The sequence below is a fragment of the Python bivittatus genome, unplaced genomic scaffold (genome assembly GCF_059951505.1).
Source record: "Python bivittatus isolate LINGU-HERP-01145 unplaced genomic scaffold, Pbiv_v1 ctg000840_np1212, whole genome shotgun sequence".
Classification (NCBI taxonomy): Eukaryota; Metazoa; Chordata; class Lepidosauria; order Squamata; family Pythonidae; genus Python; species Python bivittatus.
The window spans coordinates 16,701,381-16,723,912 of NW_028277113.1; the positions used below are offsets into that span (position 1 = coordinate 16,701,381).

The window sequence follows — 22,532 nt, forward strand, 5'->3', positions numbered from 1 at the left end:
GGGAAGTTGGATATAAGTAAAAAAAATAGTGTATCAATCTTTAAGACATTTTTAGGCTAGCACATCGAAGTATGTGCCACTTATAGCTTTTCCATGGTCCATATTGTTCAGTGGACCATGTATTTTTTCATATCCCATTCTGGAAGCCATGGTACCCATATTATAGAAATATTTTATACAAAACATGAAAGTATAATAACAGAAGTAAACATGTGGGGATGAATTGTGTACATTCCTGCTTGAATACTATATGTGGTCTTTCCCACATGTTAATGTGAGTATGACAGTGTACATCCCTGTATGGCTGCATATGTTCCTAAATAGTTGGTTTAATGTAGTGCAATAAAGCTTATGTTCTACAGTGTAAAAAAGTTGCAATTTTATCTTTATTCATGCCAAATGTTTACAACTGAAATTGGCATGTACTAAACCCACAACATTATACATATTGATCAAACAACATACCAAAATTTTATTTTATGAGCCCTATTGTAACACTGATGGATATTGCAGTAAAAAAGAGTTAGTTGCAATAGGCACAATATAGGTCCTGCTGAGTTTTATAAGCCTATTATTGTTTTGCTATTATGAAGTATTATAAGTAACCAAAGATACATGGCAAAGTTAAGTACTGTGCATTGAAATCATACAGTATTACACACCACATCAACGTTAAAAATTAACAATATGGATTATGAAATCAAGCATATATCCCCTAAAAATACAATTTATTTAGTCTGAGTTCAGAATTTATGGAGAAAAATGTAAGCCTTCAAAGATCTGCATGCAAATTTTACAAACAGAAATAAAAACAGATCTACAACTCTACCTACTTCTCTGAACAAAATGAAATCTCTAAGATACTTTTTTTTAAAACCAGAAGCTGCTTAATTTTCATTTGAATTTGTATTTTATTGCAGAATCCCATCGCTTTCACAGTTAGGTTGTATTATAAATTTGCTACTATTCATTAAAAAAGCTTAATGGCAGGGGATATTCACATGAAATATGAGCAGAGATTAACATTACATTTTGGAATAACAATCTTAAAATTTTGAAAGAAAAACCTAACAGTTTCTGGAAATGGGACCCTGAGGCAAGTTGAAATAAAAATGATCAAAGTTAAAAATCCAGCAAATGGGCCAATAGCTTTTTAAGCAGTAGTTACAAAATCATCATCATCATCATCATCATCATCCATGATCTCACAAGATCTCATGCAAGAACAGAGAACTTGAAACATTTGGAATCACTAGATTTTGGGCATTTTTCTTTTTAAAGTGGAGTTCAGGGTGCGCTACTGTATAGTACTGCAGGTGATATAGCCCTTGCAGGTGCTACACTATCAGCCTCCACAGTGCTAAAAACACGGAACAGAGGATGGAAGCATGTAGCTGAAATATAATTAAAACATCTGGCTTCTTTTCCATTAGCAAATATTCTCCAGAGAGTTGATACTTTACTTTTAAAAGCATTAAAAACTACAGACTTCTTGAGGTCCAGCTTTAGTACATGATCAATTCCATGAAATATTTTAACATATTATGATTGATTGTTATTTTCTTTTGCCTGCCAAAACTTTAAAAAAAGGAATGCGCTGAAATATTACAAAATATATCATGCAGATAATTTGGCTTATTGTATGAAATAGCCACTGGCTTAACTCTAACATCTTTATACATTCATATGATAACTGTGTATGCGTTATCTGCAAAAAAAAAAAAGCAAAAGCAAATTGTGGATATTTTTAAAATGTCAGTTTACTTACAAAAAGTATACAGAGACTGAATAGAATGATTTCCAAGCATGTGTAATCATGGCAAAAAACCATGCCTTCCTGAAATGTAATTATGCATTTCATTATATATATATTTTCCTCCAATGATTACCTCAGTGAAGAAAAAATAATATATGTAAAGCAACTGATTTTAGGCCATGGAATAGCTTCTTGAAAACCTATTAACTGCAGTATAAACTATTGGCATCAGCAGCAAACAGCAATAATGCCAAGAAACGACACATGCATAGTGACATCATGCAAATGCTTCAATAATATACTTGCATCCTACCTTCTGACACAAGCAGATAATCTGTAGTATTTGCACAATGATGTCATCATGCACATGTCATCATTTGCCCCAGGTGTCCCCCTGTGGAGACGCCCATGGTACAAACTAGTGCTACTTGTTCTTCGTGCTGCTACTTTCTTCTGGCAGAATTTCTTTGGAGATCATGGTCAGCAGTTTCTGTATGGCCTATGGAAGCTAACCCACAATCTCTGTAGGGTCAGTAACCAATTTCGATCCATCCCATGATGTCTTAAACTGTTCAGGGACAGGAAATTCTTTCTGTAGGGAGGCAAGATGGACAATATCAGTTGGCTAAACAAGTATCTGTTACGAAAACAATACCATTTGATTAGTTTTATAGCTGAGGAATAACTCTAAAAAAGTAGCCTTTTCATTTCAGATACCATATCAATATCTTAAAGAGAATATGGGGGCATTTCTGCAGTTTCTATTGCAAGAATATCACCTCTTGATATAATTTTGTGGCAGTCATCCTATTCTTTTAAGTGTAAAATTGAAACTGAAATTAGATTCTCATTTGATAATAGCATAAATGCCAAAATATAAGGAAGTGCCATACTGAACAATTCTTGCTTTATGTGCCATTAAGGTAACCATAATTCTGTACTGCAATGTGACCATACAAGCATATTCAGAAAGTTTTATAAAAATAGTATATGACTGCCCCAAGACATGTTGTTGCCTGAAGAACAAAATGGTACCATCTCCTCTAGTCATATACATAGGTTGATAGGACTTACGATATGTCAGTACTGATAATGGATAACTTCTTTTACCATAACTGTGGCAGCAAGTTAGTTTAGGAGGCCTAAATAGATTGTATGACACATGCAGCTCTTCAACATAGGGTACGCACCTGCAGAATTTAGTTATTTATTCTGCTAATTCTATCTTGCTTCAATTAAGCAAATCCAAGCAGTTTACAAGTCCCATAATACAACAAGATCACTGTCACAACATTATGTAACAATAGTAACAATGCAAATTAAATCTTAACATTGTAGTGTCCACCTCAAAATAAGCATACCAATAATTCTCAGCTCCTCAGTTCCCAAGGGCTCTGCAAAATAACCAGTTTTTTTACTAATTTCTAGAATATTAAGGGGGAGAGAGCTGCTCTCATTTCCAGAGATAAATTGTTTCACAAGAGGGGAGTTCCAACAGAGAGCTGTCCCCACATGTATACCACACAGAATATATTATTAAATACATTGCCTCCAGAGATACTGGCTCAAAAAATGTATATGTTCTTTATAGTTTTTGTGTTTCTAATGAAACACCTCTTGATTTTGGAAGAATTCCAGTTCTGTATGCTACTGCATATGAATGAGGTTGACCACCATGGCCTGAAACTGCTCAGTTTAGTATTTACTTGTCTTTTGTCATCTGCATTATACAGTGTTTTAACACTTCTGCACATGTGTTCATCCCCTAAAGTTCTCTGCATTTATGAGACAATGAGAGCTAATTTGGGAATCCTATTTATACTTTGCTGTTGATACACATTTCTACACAGTGCAATCATAAACATCCTCAGATGTTTGTCTGAATGTGCAAATGCGTAAAACAGGGTACAACACTGATAAAAAAAAGGTTGCTAGGATAAGTTCTACTCATGTTGCTCAACACAGCAACAGCTGGAAAAGAAGTGGGACGCTCATATGTACCCAGCATATGCAGGTTGTTGCTTTATCCAATTTCACAGCAATATAAGAATGTAAGAAAAGACCATCTGTGTCACACAACACCCAACCCGATGGATTTAGGACATTCACTAGAGGGCAATAACCCTCCTCTAATGTTTCTCCCTAGCAACTAATGTACACTACTTGTGATTTTGGAGGAGGTAAATAACCATCAAGTCTAATAGCCACTGTTAGCCAATCATCCATGATTTTCACCAGCTACCAATTAAAATTGAACAGGGCTAGAGCCAATAATATTTTGGGATCAATTAGAACCATAGATCTCTGTGCCAGAACAAAAACCAAAACAACAAAGCCAGACAAAAAAGAAAAATCATATTTGGGCTTTCTCTGCTCAAAACCCCCATATGTATCAAGATATATTGGCTATAAATGCATGATATGGATTAACTATAATACTCACTCACTCAACACTCCTGTACCAGCAGCACATAACTACATAATTGTACATCTCCTATTCAGTTGTCTAAAAGCTCTGTTATGGTCTTTCAGCAGTTGCAAAGCAATCAGGGAGGCTAGTAGTTTCTCCTCTTCCTTTTAGAAGAGTGAAAAATAACATCAAAAGTTCTACCATAGCATAATCAGTACCCACACATCTCAATTTATGTCTCTTTTCCACCCCTCCCTTGTGAATACAGAGAGATGAAAACCAAAATGACTACAGAGGTATTGGACTTTCTTGAGCTTAGTTTCTGTCACAGAAAGCTGAGTGAATTAGCCATCACCATCCCACCATCCTGTTGTTTGGAAAGCAGAATCGACTGGAACAGTTATTTTATCTTCCAACAGATCCAAGGTCATGTGGAGCTAAATAATTCTTCAAGATTCCTTGACCTAGACATTTGTATATGTTAACTGCATTCCCCATCAAACAGTTAAACACTGAAGTTAAGCACTGAAGATGTTACCTAGGCAGGTAATGAAATGTTTGCAAGAAAACAGCCAAGCTCAGAGAACCCCAAGTTAAACAGTTAAACTTGTCATATAAATTACTCTTATCATGCAAGCTTAACAGGATTGGAAGTGTTCAATCCCACATTAGAGTCTTTAGGGAAATGCTTCATTTTATTTATTTACCAAATATGTATGCTGCTAATTTCATTTTGACTCATGGCTGCTTATGGCACTGAAAATGTCCATGGTATATATGGCAGTGTAAAACAATAAAATATCCATCATAAATATAAACATTAAAATATCCACATTAAACAACACAAGAACTTTTTGAGCCTAAAACTCTGGCCCATATTCCATATGTGGCACAAGTTGGTCTATTTGCTAAAAACAACTCTATAGTGGCCATACAACCCAAATTTCTGAGGACCATACTTGCTGTGCCCCAATATATCTCTAATGCAGTCTTCAGACAAAGTAGGGAAGCCCAGAATTGAACACATATTGGTTGAAATTTCCATTCTTTCCACTGTGTTTATCACCACTGATTTTGATAGATGAGTATGTTTTGTTATTGGACTTAACAGTTGGAAATAAATGAAATACCATTGGCTTATCTAAGGAGCAACTTATTTTTGCTGGCTTTGATGAGGTTAAAAGGATTATATACCAACGGCTGGAGGATGTAGAACTAACATGGAGCTCTAGAATGCTCATCGGCAGGAACCCCTGGCAATTTACGAAGTTATCCGAGCATTCTGACCTCCTCCAGTTAAGGAAAGAATTCTTTAGAGATAGGCATAATATCTTACTTTTTGCCCTCCTAAGTGGTAGATATAACAAAATCCCTGTAGACAAATATTTATGCTTCTTTGACTCTGAAGAAATAGTCAGTTCAACATGATCTATTGTGACTATTACAAAGACATCTGAAAATGCCATCTAGTATCCCTCTTCTAGCATTCTCAGACAAAATTGATGAGTTTTATACCAAACTGCTATCAGATGCTAATTAAGATAGAACAAGGAGTGTTGCCACCTATTGTCAGACTGCAGTGAACACACAACAGCTGGTTTCTCTGCCTAATTTTAATGTTATTTTCTAACATAAACTTTCCTCTTAGTAAGTTATCTCTCATCAACTGAAATTTATTGTATGTATGTATTATCTGTAATTTGATACTTGATATATCCTATTACTCTAATAAATTAATACAGTCTCTTAGTACAATAACTTCCTGACAATATGCAAATGTACATGATTAACATAATAACAAGATGGCACTCAGGTACCAAAGGTCCTCTGAAACAATTAGGTCTTTACTGTTTACTGGGAGGCTAATGGCCAAAAAGGGATTGCTCCATAATATTGGTACTGCAAATAAAAAACATTGTCTCCTCAGCCTCCTTTATCTTATGGAAACGTGGGATTATCAGGACCTCTCCCATGATCTATAAACTGGACAGATTGGTACTGGTTGGAGATGAGAGTCCTGGAGACCTTTTGGCACACTTTGCATTGCATTTGGAAGTTCACCAGCAACCAGTTCAGAGCCTTGACCACAATTCAGGACCAATCAGGTTGCTGTGTTCTGTACCAACTGGAGTTTCTGAGAGGTCTTCAAAGGGAGCCCCATGAACAGCAGATTGCAGTAGTGTATGCAGATGATGCAGTGGGAGTTACCACTGCAAGGACCTCACCCTGCAGGTAAGGCTGCCCTGGGTGCACCAGCCAAAGGTGGGCAAAGGCCCTCTTTGAAACAGAGATGACCTCACCTTTCAGTAAGCCAAGGGCAAAATACCTGGGAGAGACTGTGGGAAGGCTAGGGAAATAACAGAAAGAATTTGGAATATAAAAAAACAAGAGGTAAGGATGAAGTTATTAGCAAATGGTAGATCAGTCAAGGCTGCACGTTCTCTAATTTGTTGTTGTTGTTGTTGTTGTTGTTCAATTTAGTGTGTGGCATTTTGTGGAAGAGCAGGCTGCTTAGCAAAATTACAGGCACCTGTGCTGCCTTCCTCCCCTCCTATCTGAGCCTCCTCTCCAGCGTCAGCACAGCAGAGTTGCTGATAAAGCTGCAACCTTGAAACAGGTGGGGGAGGAGACGGCGTGTTTTGGAAGCTCTGCAGCAGCAACAAACAGAGAAAGCAGCCAAATAAAAGAAGGAGACTGAAGGGTACAGAAGAAAAAGAAGAGGCCCAGCAAAGCCAAGCACAACATTGGGGAGGTGCGAGTGCTTTACGTGCTGTCCATTAATGAAGAAGAAAAAAAAAAATAGAAGAAATCCCAGAAAGAGAGAGGATTTAAAGATAGATCAGGGTGGGTAAGAGTAAACTGCTATTGTATACAAGTAATAGTAGTAGTATAATAGTAATAATATACTAGTCATAGTATAATATAGCACAAAAGTAGAAGTAATAGTATAGAGTGTAGTATAGTAATAGTAGTGGAATATAGTATAGAGAAAATTGTATAGTATCATTAGAAATAGAGTGTAGGATAAGATAATAGCCATAGAAAGAACTCACACATATATGTTTGTATATTTCACTTTTGTATCTTGGATAGTTTTTTCCAAAATAAAATATCTCCCCAACCCTTATAGGGAGATATAAAGATCCAAGTGTTGAGCGTCCGGCACTTTTGGTGGATCTTTTGAGTCTGAGTCAATCAAAGGAACCCCTGACACATTCTACTGATGTGTTTTTATATTTCAATAAGCTGACCTACAAGACAATAAAATGAAGAGCAGTATACAAACGTTCCAAATAGGTAAGTATTAAATTAATGGCAACCTGACCGATAGAAAATTTAACTCAAATAACTGCTTTCTCAAGATTAAATAAATATTATTAGTGATACAGTACAGGATTCAATGTGTGTTTCAGTGGGTTTGTATTAGAGAAAAATATAATACTTACATAGTCGCCATCCAGTGGTATCAGGATATTCATTTCAGATGACTTAGCACTCACAATCTCACAATCCAATGATTCCTCACTGAGGTATATATGGCAGCCTTCAGTTTTATTCACTGAGATGGTTGGCACTTTCCCAAGTACCTAAGACAATAAAACCAGAAATCAAAACTAAATAAATCATTGTCCTCCAAAGATACTACAGGTAGTCTTCACCGAATGACCACAATTGAGACTGGGATCTTGGTCGTTGAGCGAAGCGGCCATTAAGTGAGATGCCCATGTGACTGCTTCGCTCAAGACCATAATCGGGGCACTCCTGGTTGCAGTCATTAGGCAATTTCCCGGGTTGTTAAGCAGGTGGAGTGAAAGAGCTGTCTGCTGAAGGATTTCAGCTCTGCGCAGAGCTGAAATCCTCCCAGCAGGCAGCTCTTTGAGAGTGAAAGGGCTGCCTGCCAGATAGTTTCAGCTCCACATAGAGCTGAAATTCTTCCGGCAGGCAACCCTTTTGCTCTCAAACAATTCTAAAGCTCACTGAAAGGTTTTTCCTCTTTCCTGGGGCTGGACAAACAGAGCTCAAATCTTCAGGATTTGAGCTCTGTTCCTTTCCACCGCCAAGGAGTTTCCCCTCCCCACTCAGTGTTGGGGAGGAATGGAGCTCAAATCTTCAGGATTTGAGCTCCGTTCCTGCACACTGCTGCGTCCCCTCTCCTTGCAACCTTCCCTGCCAGCTTCCGATGGGAAAGCTGGCAGAGAAGATTGCAAATGGCACTCACATGATTGTGGGGCACTTGGCAACCAGTTGTAAATGCGAGCCAATTGCCAAGCACCCGAAATGGGGCCATGTGACTGTGGGGGTGGTGCAATATTTTACAATGGCTGGAAGTGCTTTATGAACCATAAAGCATCCTTTCCGAGGCCCATCATAACTTTGAACCATTGTTAAACGAATGGTCATTAAATGAGGACTACCTGTAATCCCTAGCTCTGAAGATCAAGCTGGCCTGTCTGTAATTATCTTAACCTGACTCAGAGGAGAAAAACAGGATGTTCCATAACATGGGAGAGTTTCTTTGAACTAAGAGATATAAATAACTAAAAATAATATTTTTAACGCTTAAGGCAGTGATTGATTGTGTCAGTCCAAGCTCAGCTAATGTGGGGGACCCTTTCCCTCTATCCCATTTCCTTAATGTATCTCTGCCACTCAAAATACTAGTCTCAGAAAGGTGGGGAGATGGACCTTCTTACAACTGAATAGCACTTTTTCCCCTGTTTTAGATTTGTTTTCCCATATTAGTAGTATATGAAGATGGTTTACCTGTATCTGAATATCCTTGGAATTTATTACTTCAACAATACCAACAACATTGTCAAATACAAGGCCAAACTTTTTGCAGTTGTCTGAAAAAAAGAAAAGGATCATATAGAGAGCTTATTCAGTTATATTGTTTCTCAGATGAGATGGCATTTACTTGCCGCCTCTTATAAATATCTATGAATAGCTTTATTCATATGCTTATCTCTGCAGATTTCAACAAGACTGTCTTAAAGCATTATATTCAGCTTGTAAACCCCTTGTAGAATTGAGCAGTGCTATCCTACACTTGTTTATTTGGAAGAAGAGTTATGTCTCCCCCATGGAATGTATGCCCAAAAGACTCTAATGGACAGTGCATTCCTAATCATGTTTATTTGGAATTAAGTTCTGCTATGTACCATAAGACTTACTCAAGATAAATATACATGATATTTTAGCTTTAGTCTTGCCTAGAAGTGAACTTACCAATAGTAATGGAATTAACTTTTCCTTTTATCTGTAATGTAGATTTACTGCACTTGAAGATGTAAGCTACTTGCTTGAGTTCAGTGTTTGAAATTAATAGGTCATTCTTGTCCTCCTGGTACTCCTGCATTGTTTAAAAAAAAATTAATTGACCTTATATTAGTTATTACCACTTATGAGAAAGTAGTATTTGTACTTTCCTCCCAATCTCTACTATTTAAAGAGAGAGAGAGAGAGAGAGTAAAGGGGCGGGGGGGGGGGGAATAAGGGAAAATGTAACCTGCAATTACATCCTACAATTATTTTATCTGTTTCCCCATTTAGCAGTAAATATCGTAACAGTACTTTGAGACAGCGCACAGTATCAACTGTATTTCACTTATCTGCAGCCTCCTCATAAACATTTGATATTTATTTATTTAACCGCTTTAACACAGGGCATAACACTGTTTATGTTTGAGATAGCTTGGTGTAGTGGTAAAGGTGCTGGCCTAGAAACGAAGAGACTATGAGTTCTAGGCCTCCCATAAGCATGAAAGCTGGCTGGCTGACTTTTGGCCAGCCTCTCTCTCAGCCCAACCCATCTCACAGGATGGTTGTGGTGGGAAAAAATAGGAGGCAGGAGTATTAGGTTTGTTCACTGCCTTGAGTTATATGTAAAAAAGGTGGGAAAAAAATATAACAACAACAACACATAACTTGTATTAAACAAGAAGTATGTTTTTGGAAATGGAAATTAATACAATACCAGCTAAATATTTGTATATAAAACAGAGCACGGAAGGGGCAACCAATAGCTTATTTGCTGTATATGGCCCCCCAACATGCATGTCACAGATCCCAGAGCACTCCCAGGGCGCATAGCTGAAATTTGGTAACAAAATCTCAATTCAGTAACATAATGTTTCCATCTTATGGTTGCTATCACTCTAAAATAGAAGGCCAATGGTGCCCTTAGTAGTCCTAGGAGAGCAAAATAAGTAAAGAAATTAAAGTATAGTCTCTAGCCACAAAATGGTTTGTCACCCTTTAGTGTGCATTATATCTTGAACATCAGGCCTTATGTAAAGAAACAACTTATAGTGGAAATGAAATTTTGTCAACAATATGTTAACGCCACCACCTTTTTCCTTACGATATAAGCAAATATTGAATTTTGGACTGAATTTCCTAAATCCTGCACCATTCTTTTGTTCTCCTATTCCTGCCAATTTCTCAGGATGAGAAATAGAGTTCTGCTCTTCAAAACAATTTGAAAACTACAATTGTTGACAAATACAGCATCACACCAGTGCTTTGGTCATTGCACCAGCTGCTGCTAAGCTTCTGGGTCCAATTCAAGGCCAAAAAGTCTGAGCACCGGTATTTACAGGGCTGTCTCTCCCACCAGATTCAATCCATTCTGTGGGCTCATCCTGAGGGAAGCTGATGAGGGTCTCATCCTTCATGAGGGAAAAGAATAGGGTCCTCAGGCATGACTTCTCACTGGCAGTCACCACATTAAGGAATACCTTGCCCCTGATGAAAGAGGAGCTCCCACTTTACTCACCTTTCATAAGGTGGTTGAAACAGTTCTGCTCCAACAATCCTTTGGTGCAGATGGTAGACTTGGACTGCCATTATATCTTTCTTTGATATTGATGTTTGATTATTTACTGCTTAGTTTTTACTGTTACAGCACTGTATATGACCCTGACTTCTTGGAACTAAGGTTGTTCATTAACACTTGTATGTATGTATGTATGTATGTATGTATAAATAAATAATTCACAACTATTAGCAAGGAAAACCCTTCCTTGCCATTTGTTGTGCTTTTCCCAGCTTCGTATGTCAGAAAGTATTTATTTTGCTGGGAAAAACAATATATTACAGAATTGACAATGAAGAATACAGTGAGTTGGAAGTGTTCATTGGTTTTCCTTTATTAGCACACACAAAAGGAATCATCTCACTCTTTGTTCAGCCAGAATGCAACCTCTGGAGAATGTAAATGTCTTATTCCTTACCTGGTAACGATTTAATCGAAGTCTCACAATAAATGTAAGGCATAATTACTATATGAATGACACACTTTCCAATCTAAATTACAGCTATTTCTTGATGATCTCTCATCCAAGTATTAACCGGCCCCAGCCCTCAGCCCAGACAAGGCTAGTTAGATGTTGCTACCTGCCGGATCTAATACATGTTTTAGTTGCTTATTTAAAGCTCTTAGGAAGTAAAACTATCAATCCTACTACAAAAAATTCAAGCACACAATTCTTAGATAAATTCAATGGAAAAGTCACTTATAATCAATTGTAAAACCAGGTTACCTACAAGTGAGTTGAACTTACCACTCTCCATTTTTTGCCTTCAAGTTCTAACACAGGAGAGTAACTCTTTTGAGGAGGTATCGTGGAAGACTCAGAAGTATAGGTTTTGGTAGGAGATTGAATTGGTGCTCCTTGAGCACGCAGACTGGGATTCTTATGGGTCTTCTGGTCATCAGAGACATGTCGAAGCCCTACAAAAATGTGTAAATTTTTAAAGTTTTGTTTACTTATAAGCTTTGCTTTGTGAATCTGATTGATATGATACTCGAAGTCTTGTTCATATATTGTATTAGGTAGATGAGCAGATATTTGAACATATTTATCTGCAGAAGATTCATTTGATTTGATTGTCAAACATAAAAAGATGGTAGAACTTAAAGTTTCTCAAAATGTAAGGAGTAACTTTAAGCAACAGTCTCAAGGGATGATTCATGTTGCAAGAGGTACTCTCAGCCATTACATTTTAGTTTCTAATTTATGGCCATATCTTTTTCACTGATATGAAGGCAGAGCATATGCGTATCTAAACCAGAATAGCGAGATAGGCTCTCCAGATGTTGATGAACTACAACTCCCAGCACCCTTCATGTTACTGCCAAAAGCTGCTGGAAGATGCTAACACTAACATCTGGAAGATAATTGTTTCCTTGTCCCAACCTAAGCTATTTATTTTCAGTGTCCTTATTGATCTGACTGTTCTTCAGCACAAATGTAGGAATTTACATCCCAATAAATCCCAGGTATAGGTACAGGTGATCCTTGACTTATGACCACAATTGGGATTGGAACTTTCATTGCTAAGCAATGTGGTCATTAGGTGAAACATCACAACCACACCACTGAGCGACAGCAGTTCCAGTAGTCCCAGTTGTGGTCATTAGGCCAGAACAGCGCCGTAGTTAGGTGAATACCTCACACTTCTCCTGCCCTGCTACACTCACCTTTGCTTCAACTCCCTCCACCTGCCCCTCTCCCCTCCATCTCTGCCCTTTTGGCTGCCCTGCACAGTGCCATTCCTTGGCGGTAGCGGCAGTGCTGGCGCTGAATTAGAGGCCTGGGACCTTCAGCAGTCTCAGTTGGCCGCCACTGCTCCCAGGCCTCTACTTGACTTACTAATACAGAATGGAGCAAAATATTTTAAGATTGGACATATTGAATGGTATTTGGAACAATGGACACAGAAATTAATTTTAAGAGTATCTGCCTCTATAGATAGATGGTGTCTAAAAGATGTTATGGAAGAGGAACAAGCTTTACCAGACAAGACTGTGACTGATCTGAAAGCAGATTTAAAAATGACAGGCTACAAGAATGATATAGAAAAAGATGTTACACAGGACATGCAAAAGAAACCAGCTGATGTCTTGATAATTATACAAATAACAAACCAAAAGACTGACCTGGATAATTTTCCTATATTGGATTTACAAAAGAGGCTTGTTAAATCTTTGAAGAATTTTATGAGAAGGACAAAGGAAAAATGAAAAGAAATCAAGTTCTAGGACATTATTTGAAGGGACTAAAGAACAAGATTCTTAGAAGTAAAAGGAGGGAATATAAAGTTGGTTTGTTTGATCAAGGTTAAAATAGGTATCTTGTTCTCTCCGATAACCCTTACTGGACTTTTGCTGATCAGGATCAAAACAACGAGGTTTTAAGAGTTTATAGATACGAGATGGGAAATGGAAAGAAGAGACCATTTGTTGTAGTTTAGGAGAAGGTGATAAGTTACTATAGTTGTTTATACTTGTTGTGATGAAGGGGGAAGTCATTTCTTTATATATTCCTTTTCTTTTTCTTTACTATATTCTTATTTTTTCTTTCTTTTCTATTTCCTTTTTATTTTCTATACCTTCTATTTTTTCTGTTTATTCTTTTCTTTTTTTTTAGTTTATATTAGTTTTTTATTGTTGTGATTGTAATTTTTAATAAAATTACTATTAAAAAAAGAAATAAAACATGAATCTGAGCTTGCAGTTCCTGGCAGTGAACTGCTTTATGTCTACTGTGATCCACTGCACAAACAATGGAGCTAGCTTCTGGGTAGTGTGGTAGTAAAAGTACCTCTCCACAACATGTGAACTGCATTCACTACCAAATTTACATATGAACTGCTTAAAATGCCCTCGTAATAAAACATTCACAGCAAGCTGAATTGTCCTAAGTGGCAACAGGGGGAGAAATCAGAAAGGGACCAGTGACCCAGTAAACCAAATTGTTTATATTCACTGACCATATCTCAAATATAGTATAGCTAGCATGCTGACTTAGTAGAAAGGGATAAATAATGAGGTCACCCAGATGGGTTTATCAAGAACATTCCAGCATCATGCTGTAATTTATACTGTGTCTGCCTTTTTCTTTGTCTTGCTTCTGCAATGTAGTAGGCCAAAGGTATACAAACTGTGGTTCTGCTTTTGCTGAGGGCTGCTCAGCAAGCTGCCAATGCTTTGCTGGGAGCCCAGTATACACTGTAATTGTTTGCATGCTTAATAAATGCATGTTGTATCTTCACAGTGATTTGGTTGCTTTTAGGTGAGCCAGTTTTTGCCCGCAAACGGTAGATATATGTAAGTCTGCAGTTTCACATTTCCAAGTTAATTTTTAGCCTAAAGATATTTGCATTCATGAAAGCAAGTGTTTTTCATTTTTATGAGAAATCTCAAAATAGAGAAGAATGGTTTGAAGAGATGCAAATTTATTGTGAACTTCACACCTTGAGTAATTGTTTCTCCCTGGTTCAATTGAGCAAATAAAGCTGAGCGAGTAGCAGTTGTATCATCTTTTGCATTTCCTGTATCGATGACAGGAGGAGATCCTGGTGGTGGAGGCGGTGGAGGTGGTAGTGGCGGAGGAGGAAGAAGGCCTTGGTTGTTCACTAGAGCAGGCAAACCTGATGTTGCTGAGGCAACTGGACCCTATTTTTTTTTAAAAAGTAAACAGATGGGGTCACAAATATATTCATTTCAAATGAAGAGTTTTTATAAAGTACAGTATTACTTGCAATATTGTAAAACAACCAAATGAACAATTCAGATCAGTGTTTCTCAGCTTGGTGACTTTAAGACATGTGGACTTCAACTCTCAGAATTCCCCAGCCAGCATGGGGAATTCTGGGAGTTGAAGGCCACACATCTTAAAGTCGCCAAGGTTGAAAAACACTGATCCAGATAATAGACAAAACGGATGAGATATTTCTCTATAAAAGCCATACTCATCAGCTGCTTCACCTGGTAACTAGCCTTTCACTGCAGTAAGGATGCTTGAAGACAGGTGGTCTAAATGTTGCGGTTTATAAAGACAACACTAGTGTACATTTACAGAACAAACACCTTAACAAAAGATTTATGTCTCTGTGCCACAGTCCACCTGTTCCAGTCGGCTGTTACATGATCTTCTGTGCTTCACATTCTCTTTTTTATGTCTGTGCATATGTATGAACAGAACAATAAAGGACTCTGTAATTATATGAAGCATATAAAGGTTTGTAGGGTTAGTGCCTTTTACTGACAGAATGCGATTTTATTCTTTCAGAATTTCAGTAATTGGTTGTCTTGGAAAGTGGGTCTTCAGTTAAAACACAAACATTACCTTTTTTTCAGACAGTGTCTTATACTAATTGAAAAGATAAATATTCCTGAAAAAATACATTAAAGACAAACTTAGAATTCCTGCAATCAAACACCTACAAATTAATCTGGTTTAAGGCAGGCACAACTAATATCCTTAAGAGATAGATACAAATACTGCCCAAGAAAGGGTTAGGATTTGTAAAAACACTGAGGTAGGCAAGATACACATAGTTCACACATCACCCTAAGGTTCAGGCATTTGGTGGATTTCTTTATTTTTGGACTCTGATATGCCTATTTTAGAGCTTATACTGTCATTTTCATGTTTCCTACCTCAAAATGCTGTATCCTCATCAGAGGGGGCTCCAAGGAACACCAAAAGGGCTGTGCTAAGTGATAACACTGTTTGGTAGATTTTGACTAAAAACAATATATGAACCAAGCCATGGGATTTATTAAGCATGGTTTATGGTTTTGTGTTATGTGTGTATCAGGCCACTATGTCCTGTTCAACAACCACAATTAAAGGAAGTCATGGCTTACTGCAATATGCGTACCAAGTTACCTAGTGACCTTTATGGTCAAAGATCTGGATTCCAGGCCCTCCAGCCCACATACATGTTAAGCACTACAACCCCTTTGCCAGTTCAGTATTAATGATCCAATTAAATTGGCTATTATACTATGAGCTATGTTTGAAAATTGACTAATACCTCATTGCTCACAACTCCTCCTTGAAAAAATGGCTACATTTACATATTATGCTACAACTGTCTGTAAAACAAGCTAAGTCATAAGCCATAATTAGAATTGCAATGGCTTAGCCAAAACCAAACATCCCTCATTATAGCTTAGAAAAGGATGGCCATTCAGCCACTGTGTGAGAATTTCTAATCAGTATCTGTGCAAATTGTACTTCTGGCCCCAGTTTTTAAATGTGATCTTCAGTAGGAGAAGGACAAAATTAAGAAGTCCAATACTCTTATCTCTTCTCCATATACAAGTTCCAAGTTAATTCCAGAGACAAGCATTTTTAGCTCATGCTGTCATTTACTAAATACCAAGACTGGATTATTATATAATTTCCTTTTAAGATCTGATATTCATCTTTTTGACATAACTGGTTCTCTGAAAATTGATGTGAAAATGATACATAGCATATTTGTTTCCTTTCTAATTAAAATCTACCTTTAGGATAACCATGAATATTAATTCTGTCTCCCTTTATAGAACATGGAATTGGTTACATGCAAATGATTTCATGGATGACAACAAATGGTTGTAATTTACAAATCAGAGCAACCTCCAAGAAATATTTTGGCACAAATATCGTCATATATTATTTGGCACAACATATTGTCATACATTGCCTAACCATTTGAAATAATGGAGAATAACAAGAGAACAGCTGTTCCCCAAGGAGGCAGCTGACATAAACCTAGGAGACAGACATGGTAAACATTTGTGCTAAATAGGTTTTTTAAAAGCTGTTTATAAAGATATATTGTTAAAACATCTGCTCAGATTTAATCTAATGAATTGCTAGCAATAGCAAACACCTGCTGGATTAAGATAAGGTCAATTCTTGAGAACCTATAACATGTTTGGGGGATTATGATGATTTTACAGAAGCCATAAGCTGAACTCTGCATTAAAATACATAGTATAGGTAATTTAAGTTATTTTAAAAACCAAGATAGGTAAAACTGCAAAAGAACGTATGAACCAAATGAAAAAAAAAATCAACCAACGGTTGATGGCTTGGTTTGGACATGTGTTATGCTGTTGGTTTGGACATGTGATGATTAAACCTTCAAAATGTAGATTCAAGTATACAGGCAGTCCTCGGGTTACAACCATTTGTTGAGTGACTGTTCAAAGTTACAACAGCACTGAACAAGGGGGCTTACGACAGGTCCTCTGAGGTCTGGCTGTCATAGCATCCCCGCGGTCATGTGATTGTGATCACGGTGCTTGGCACCCAGCTTGCAATTATGACATCACAGCAAGCCATAGTCATGTGATTCCAATTTCCAATGTTCTCTGCCAGTTTCCAACAAGCAAAGTCAATGGGGAAGCCGGCAGGAAGCCGGAAGTCGCAATCATGTGAGGTCCTCGCTTAACAACCTGCACAGTCCTTGTTTAACAAGAACAACGGGAACTGCTGGAATTGCCATTGCTAAGTGATGTGGTCACATGATGTCGCGCTTTATAACTGCATCACTTAGCAATGGAGTTCCTGGTCCCAATTGCCATTGTAACCTGAGGACTACCTGTATAAAATTTTCCTAGTTTTCTTGGAAACTGTCAACTTTGGAATCAAAGACCCTAAGAGGTGAAACATTTAAAACCTTCTCCTAACTCATTTATGTCAGACAGTTCTTTGTCTTGGAAATATACCACTGCTAAGAATCAAAGTGATCAATGAAACACGAACTCTGATCCTAACTCTAGCAAGTATATTGCTGTAGTAGTACACTTTTGTTCAATGACAACTGGTTAAAAAATCAATTTCCTGGCAAAAGAGGTCAAGTGACACTGGTGGACTTTTTTCCCCTACAAGTTTCTATATATTTTCATTTAAAATTCATCAGAAAACATTTTTTGTTTTTATCTCTTAGTGGATGAATGATCTTGACTGTGCTAGTGCCCTCCAGAAGCATTTAATATGAACTCCCATAACCCCCCAGCACTTCTGGAGACCACTAAGTTAAGAAAGCTACTATACAATAATGTATTATTTCTCTTTTTTTCACAGTGAAAGGCAAGAAATAAAGTACTCACAGTTTTGCTCCAGGTGAGCCCAGTAGTATGATATTCTTTTATGTATGCTTGAAGCTCTGTCCAGATATTCAAGAATGATTTCACCCAATCAACATGACGCAAATCACTGCAATGTAATAAAAGTCATTTGTATGTGTTCTTTAGAATAGTACTAGAATAGATAGTAATTCAGAATCATCTGAACCATATTTAAAAATCTACCTACTGCAATTCAATACAGGTAGTCCTCAACTTATGATAGCAATTGGGACCGGAATTTCCATTGCTAAGTGATGCAGTTGTAAAGTGCAACTGCATTGCTTAGTGATGGCAATCCCTGCAGTCCTGGTTGTCATTGTTAACTGAGTCCATGGTTGTTAGGCGAGGGAACTTCTTGCTGACTTCCCACAACCAGTCAGTGGGGAAGCTGGCAGGAAGTTGCAAGTCCCAGGCCCATAGGCAGGTAAGTGGCTACTGCCGGGTGGGGAAGGGAATGAGGGGGTACACCAGGGAGGGTCAGGGAGGGTGCACAAGGATGTGAGGGGGTGCATGAGAGGTACTGCATGGGTTGGGGAGGGTGCGTGAGGGTGTTAGGGGGTCACAAGAGGCACCATGCAGGTTGGGGAGGGTGCACTAGGGTGCAAGGGGGTGCGTGAGAGGTGCTGTGTGGGTCAGGAAGAGTGCGCAAGGGTGCGAGGAGGTGTGTGAGAGGCACTAAGTGGGTTGGGGAGGGTGTGCAAGAGGCACTGCATGGTCGGGGAGGGTGTGTGGAGGTACACGAGTGGCTGGCATGGCACGAACACAGAAGGGCTGGGGGAAGTGTGTGTGGGTGGGAGGACTTACCCCAGTGACTTGCAACCTTCCCTGCTGGTTTCCTCATTGACTTTCTGGGAAAGCCGGCAGGGAAGGTTGCAAATGGTGATCACATGATTGCGGGGTGCTTGGCAACCGGTCATAAGCGTGAATGGGTTGTCAAGCATCCAGATCACAATCATGTACCTGCAGGGGTGCTGTGACAGCTGGAACTCCAAGGACCAGTTGTAACCACCATTTGTTCAGTGCCGTTGTTACTTGGAACAGTCGTTGACCGAATTGTTGTAGCTCGAGGACTACCTGTAAATCATTTGCCACAGTCAGATTAGTAACAATCTCACTAACACAAACAATGTAGCCTAAAGTAGAAAGTATGTTTAACATCAATTCCTCAGGTGACAGATACATATAACTGTTAAGTTTTTTTAACCATAACCTGTGCTTTCTTCTACATTGCATTTTTGTTGCAGGATCATATTTTCCCAATAAGTCATCAAATGATAATATTTGGATTCTGTAAAAAATCCAATCATCTCATCACTAGGTACATCGTGGAGGGAGGGGGAGAAGGGATCAGAGTGATGTAAGCAGGTTGTAGTCATGGTGCAAGCTCTTAAAAATGCTTAACTACAGCAGGATCATGTCCTTTTCATTTACTTAAATACCTACCCAGCCCTTTCTCCTCTGTAAATTGTCTGCATGATTCCTCATGTACATACTGAAAAATAAAAACAAGCAACTGCAACAGGCTATCTTTTTTAAAATTTAAAATCACCAGAAGTTGACCTGATTCTCTTATGAAAGAAGGAGAACTTGCGTATATTTGTATGGTGGAGTGTGTAAATGGGTACCTATATGTGACTTTGATCCCACTGGCTTTGGCCTCTTCCAGGAAGGAATGTGACTGTCGGGATGAAAAGGTTTCCAACTCTTGCCTTAGAATATAAAAAAAATGATCCAGACGTACCAGCTGAGTAAATCTGGGTGATGGTGAGAAGAAGTATTAACTTACCTATGTTTGTAGTCTTTTAACACCCTGTTAGTATAAAATGTAGCAGCATCATTCATCTCCTTTACATAAGGCCCTGGCTTAGCAGACTGAAAGAGAACACAGAACCATTGTGTAAAAATCGCAGAAATCCATTTTTAAGAGAGAAAGAAAAGATAAATATAATCGTGAGGCAAAACCTCCTTCCTATTTTAACTTGTAGATATTTCAAAGCAACATGGATATAATAGGGCTTGTGCAAGCCTATTTTGCTGTCCCCGTTCTCTAAGAAAGATAAGGTCACTTCATGATACCTGGTGACTATTCGGGACTACGCATGCAGTTTTTTTGGCAGCAATATGGAAGTGGTTTGCCACTGCCTTTTCAGGAACGTTTTCATGACTTCACAGTCTCCCAGCCACATACTAAACAGAACTGATCCTGCTTAGCTTTTCAATTGGCCAGTCGCCTAAATGTTTCTACCCACCAACCCCACATATTGAGAGATGACATCCCACTAAACAAAGTGGAAGGCTGCAAGGGTAGACTGAGGGCAAAGAGAAAATCTTTAAAAGTGAGATAGCGATACCATCTGCAAGCAGTGAGACCCAAATCAGGAAGCCAATCTAGGAAGGTTCCTGTTTTTTAGTGTTTCCTGGCAGATTGGGGCGAGGAAGCTGGGCTGGAGAGGAGAGGCAGGGAGGTTATCCCCTCACCAGTCCTGTTATGTGTACTTCTCAAAGCCAACCCCAAAAATTTTAAACATGAGAGAAGAGATAAGAAGCAACAATTTAGATTTTAGTTTCAGTTTTGCACTCAATATCAGAAACTTGCTTGGAAAACATTCACTTCTAAAATTCAGAACTTACAATTGCTATCCATCCAAGAGCTGGAATACTTTCACTGACAGCAGACAGATGATTAAACATGTTGCTTCCACGGTTTCTCTCTCTGAACATCTGAATTTCCTGAATCTTGTCCGATATTGGTTTTAGAAGAATGGCAACTTCACTCTGCAGTATTAATAAAATGAACAAACCAGTAACAGAACAGAAATATTTTTTTTTGGTATATGTATGTGTGCGTGTGTATACATGCTTACACAAACACACACGCAAAGTTCTAACCCATTTTCTTGTCATTACTGAAACGGAGATCTCCTCAGAACTTTGTTCAGTATGTTATGTTATGATGCTCTAAGAACAGATCCATTCTCAGAGAAGTCATCCATCTACTATGATGATGGCATGGTGTGTTTTGAAATATTTGTGGGAATACCTAGTGATGAAATGTAGACATTTTTAGACTGTGAACTAAAAAAATCAGACTCCTTGGGCTTAAGGTTTTTCCATGAAGAATCCTCTTGAAAGGTAAAATGTGTCGCTAGTCCTTATATATCTGGAAGCCCTCCTGCTCATTCTACCTCATAAACATTTCTTTTCTAAAGATCTGCCCTGATAGAACTAGTATTAAGAATAGCCCAGAAGATATCAGAGAGCCAGAAAAGCAAATGTTGGGGATTAGTATTATGTGCTTGTGGAAATGTGTCCTTTTAAGGAAAATAATCATGCTAACTTAACAATAAGGAAAAGCAGTAATTTTAAATGATATAAAATGTCTATGATTCAAAAGTTATCTCAGTGCTAAAGTCATAGAAAAAATATAACTAGAGCCACATAGGAAATTGAAAAAAGCTCAGAGCAGAAAATAATCTTGCTGTAATATGTTTAATTGGGCATCATTATCCTAAATTACACAAGCCAGATCTTAAATTTCTGTATAGCTAATTCTGTATCTATCATTCTGTCTTGATTCAAGTAGAAAATTGAAGGCTGTTCCGATTCCAATTTTTTGTATCTATTATTATGCATTTATGAACATTTCTTGTGGTCAATTAATTTTTTTTGTGAAATCCTTTTTATGAATAATGTATGGAATCTGTATTTAAATGACAGATATGTTTGGGGAATGTTAATGTCAGAGCAGCTAGATATTGACAGCAATAAATTACATATTTTTAGACGAGGAAAAGAATATATTTTAAAGTCACATTTACATTTCCATGACATCAGTTAGCAATCTTATTATCAATAAGTGTGTGTTTTGACAACAAAGGAATTAACATGCTCCCAAGCTGGTACCCCTGGGTGCTAGTTTTCACAATTACCTGATGCAGTTTTGACCTTAATGTTTTCATAAGTAAATGAAGTCTAAATGGTGTTCTATGTATTTAAATGGTACTAAAGTCAGATAAGACATATGTCAGTCACTGGAGAAGCTTGAAGTAATTTGTTTATTCATTTATTTTTAAGTAATATTTATGCTTTACCATGTAGCAATATATCTCAGGACAAATATGGTAAGTAAAAATAAGCCAGAAAAATAATATCACTTCTGTGTCCACCCATCCATCCAGATTCCATTAAAAAAAAAAATCTAAGTAGAAGATGGGGTCACTGATAATTAAGCCCCTAGTATAGGTAAGTAACTACTTATTTCACTTGGCACCATTAAAGGAAGGAAATCTCAATACTGTAGCGCCAAGCCAAGATGTCTAAAAAAAGTGGGATACAAGGAAACGCAGGATGAAAATACAGAAGGGTCAAATGCTCGATTTGGCCACCTGATGCTTGAGTATGTAGTCTGTGCCTATAGCCAGAATGTGCAATCTTTTTAGGACAATGAG

General features: G+C 37.9%; 1 protein-coding gene across 3 annotated transcripts in view; it reads right to left on the reverse strand.

Moving 5' to 3' along the window:
• Positions 1 to 368: 368 nt before the first annotated feature.
• CAP2 (cyclase associated actin cytoskeleton regulatory protein 2) overlaps positions 369 to 22,532 on the reverse strand; it is a 53,791-nt gene continuing 31,627 nt past the window's right edge. For all 3 annotated transcript variants that reach the window (XM_007421603.4, XM_088130824.1, XM_025173128.2), the window contains exons 5-13: positions 20,716 to 20,859; positions 19,871 to 19,956; positions 18,067 to 18,172; positions 14,427 to 14,628; positions 11,732 to 11,901; positions 9,396 to 9,519; positions 8,931 to 9,013; positions 7,613 to 7,753; positions 369 to 2,348 (exon numbers count right to left, since the gene is read on the reverse strand). In XM_007421603.4, the coding sequence (XP_007421665.1) occupies positions 2,265 to 2,348; positions 7,613 to 7,753; positions 8,931 to 9,013; positions 9,396 to 9,519; positions 11,732 to 11,901; positions 14,427 to 14,628; positions 18,067 to 18,172; positions 19,871 to 19,956; positions 20,716 to 20,859 (1,140 nt within the window). In that variant the 3' untranslated portion in view covers positions 369 to 2,264. The remainder of the gene's footprint in view (positions 2,349 to 7,612; positions 7,754 to 8,930; positions 9,014 to 9,395; positions 9,520 to 11,731; positions 11,902 to 14,426; positions 14,629 to 18,066; positions 18,173 to 19,870; positions 19,957 to 20,715; positions 20,860 to 22,532) is intronic.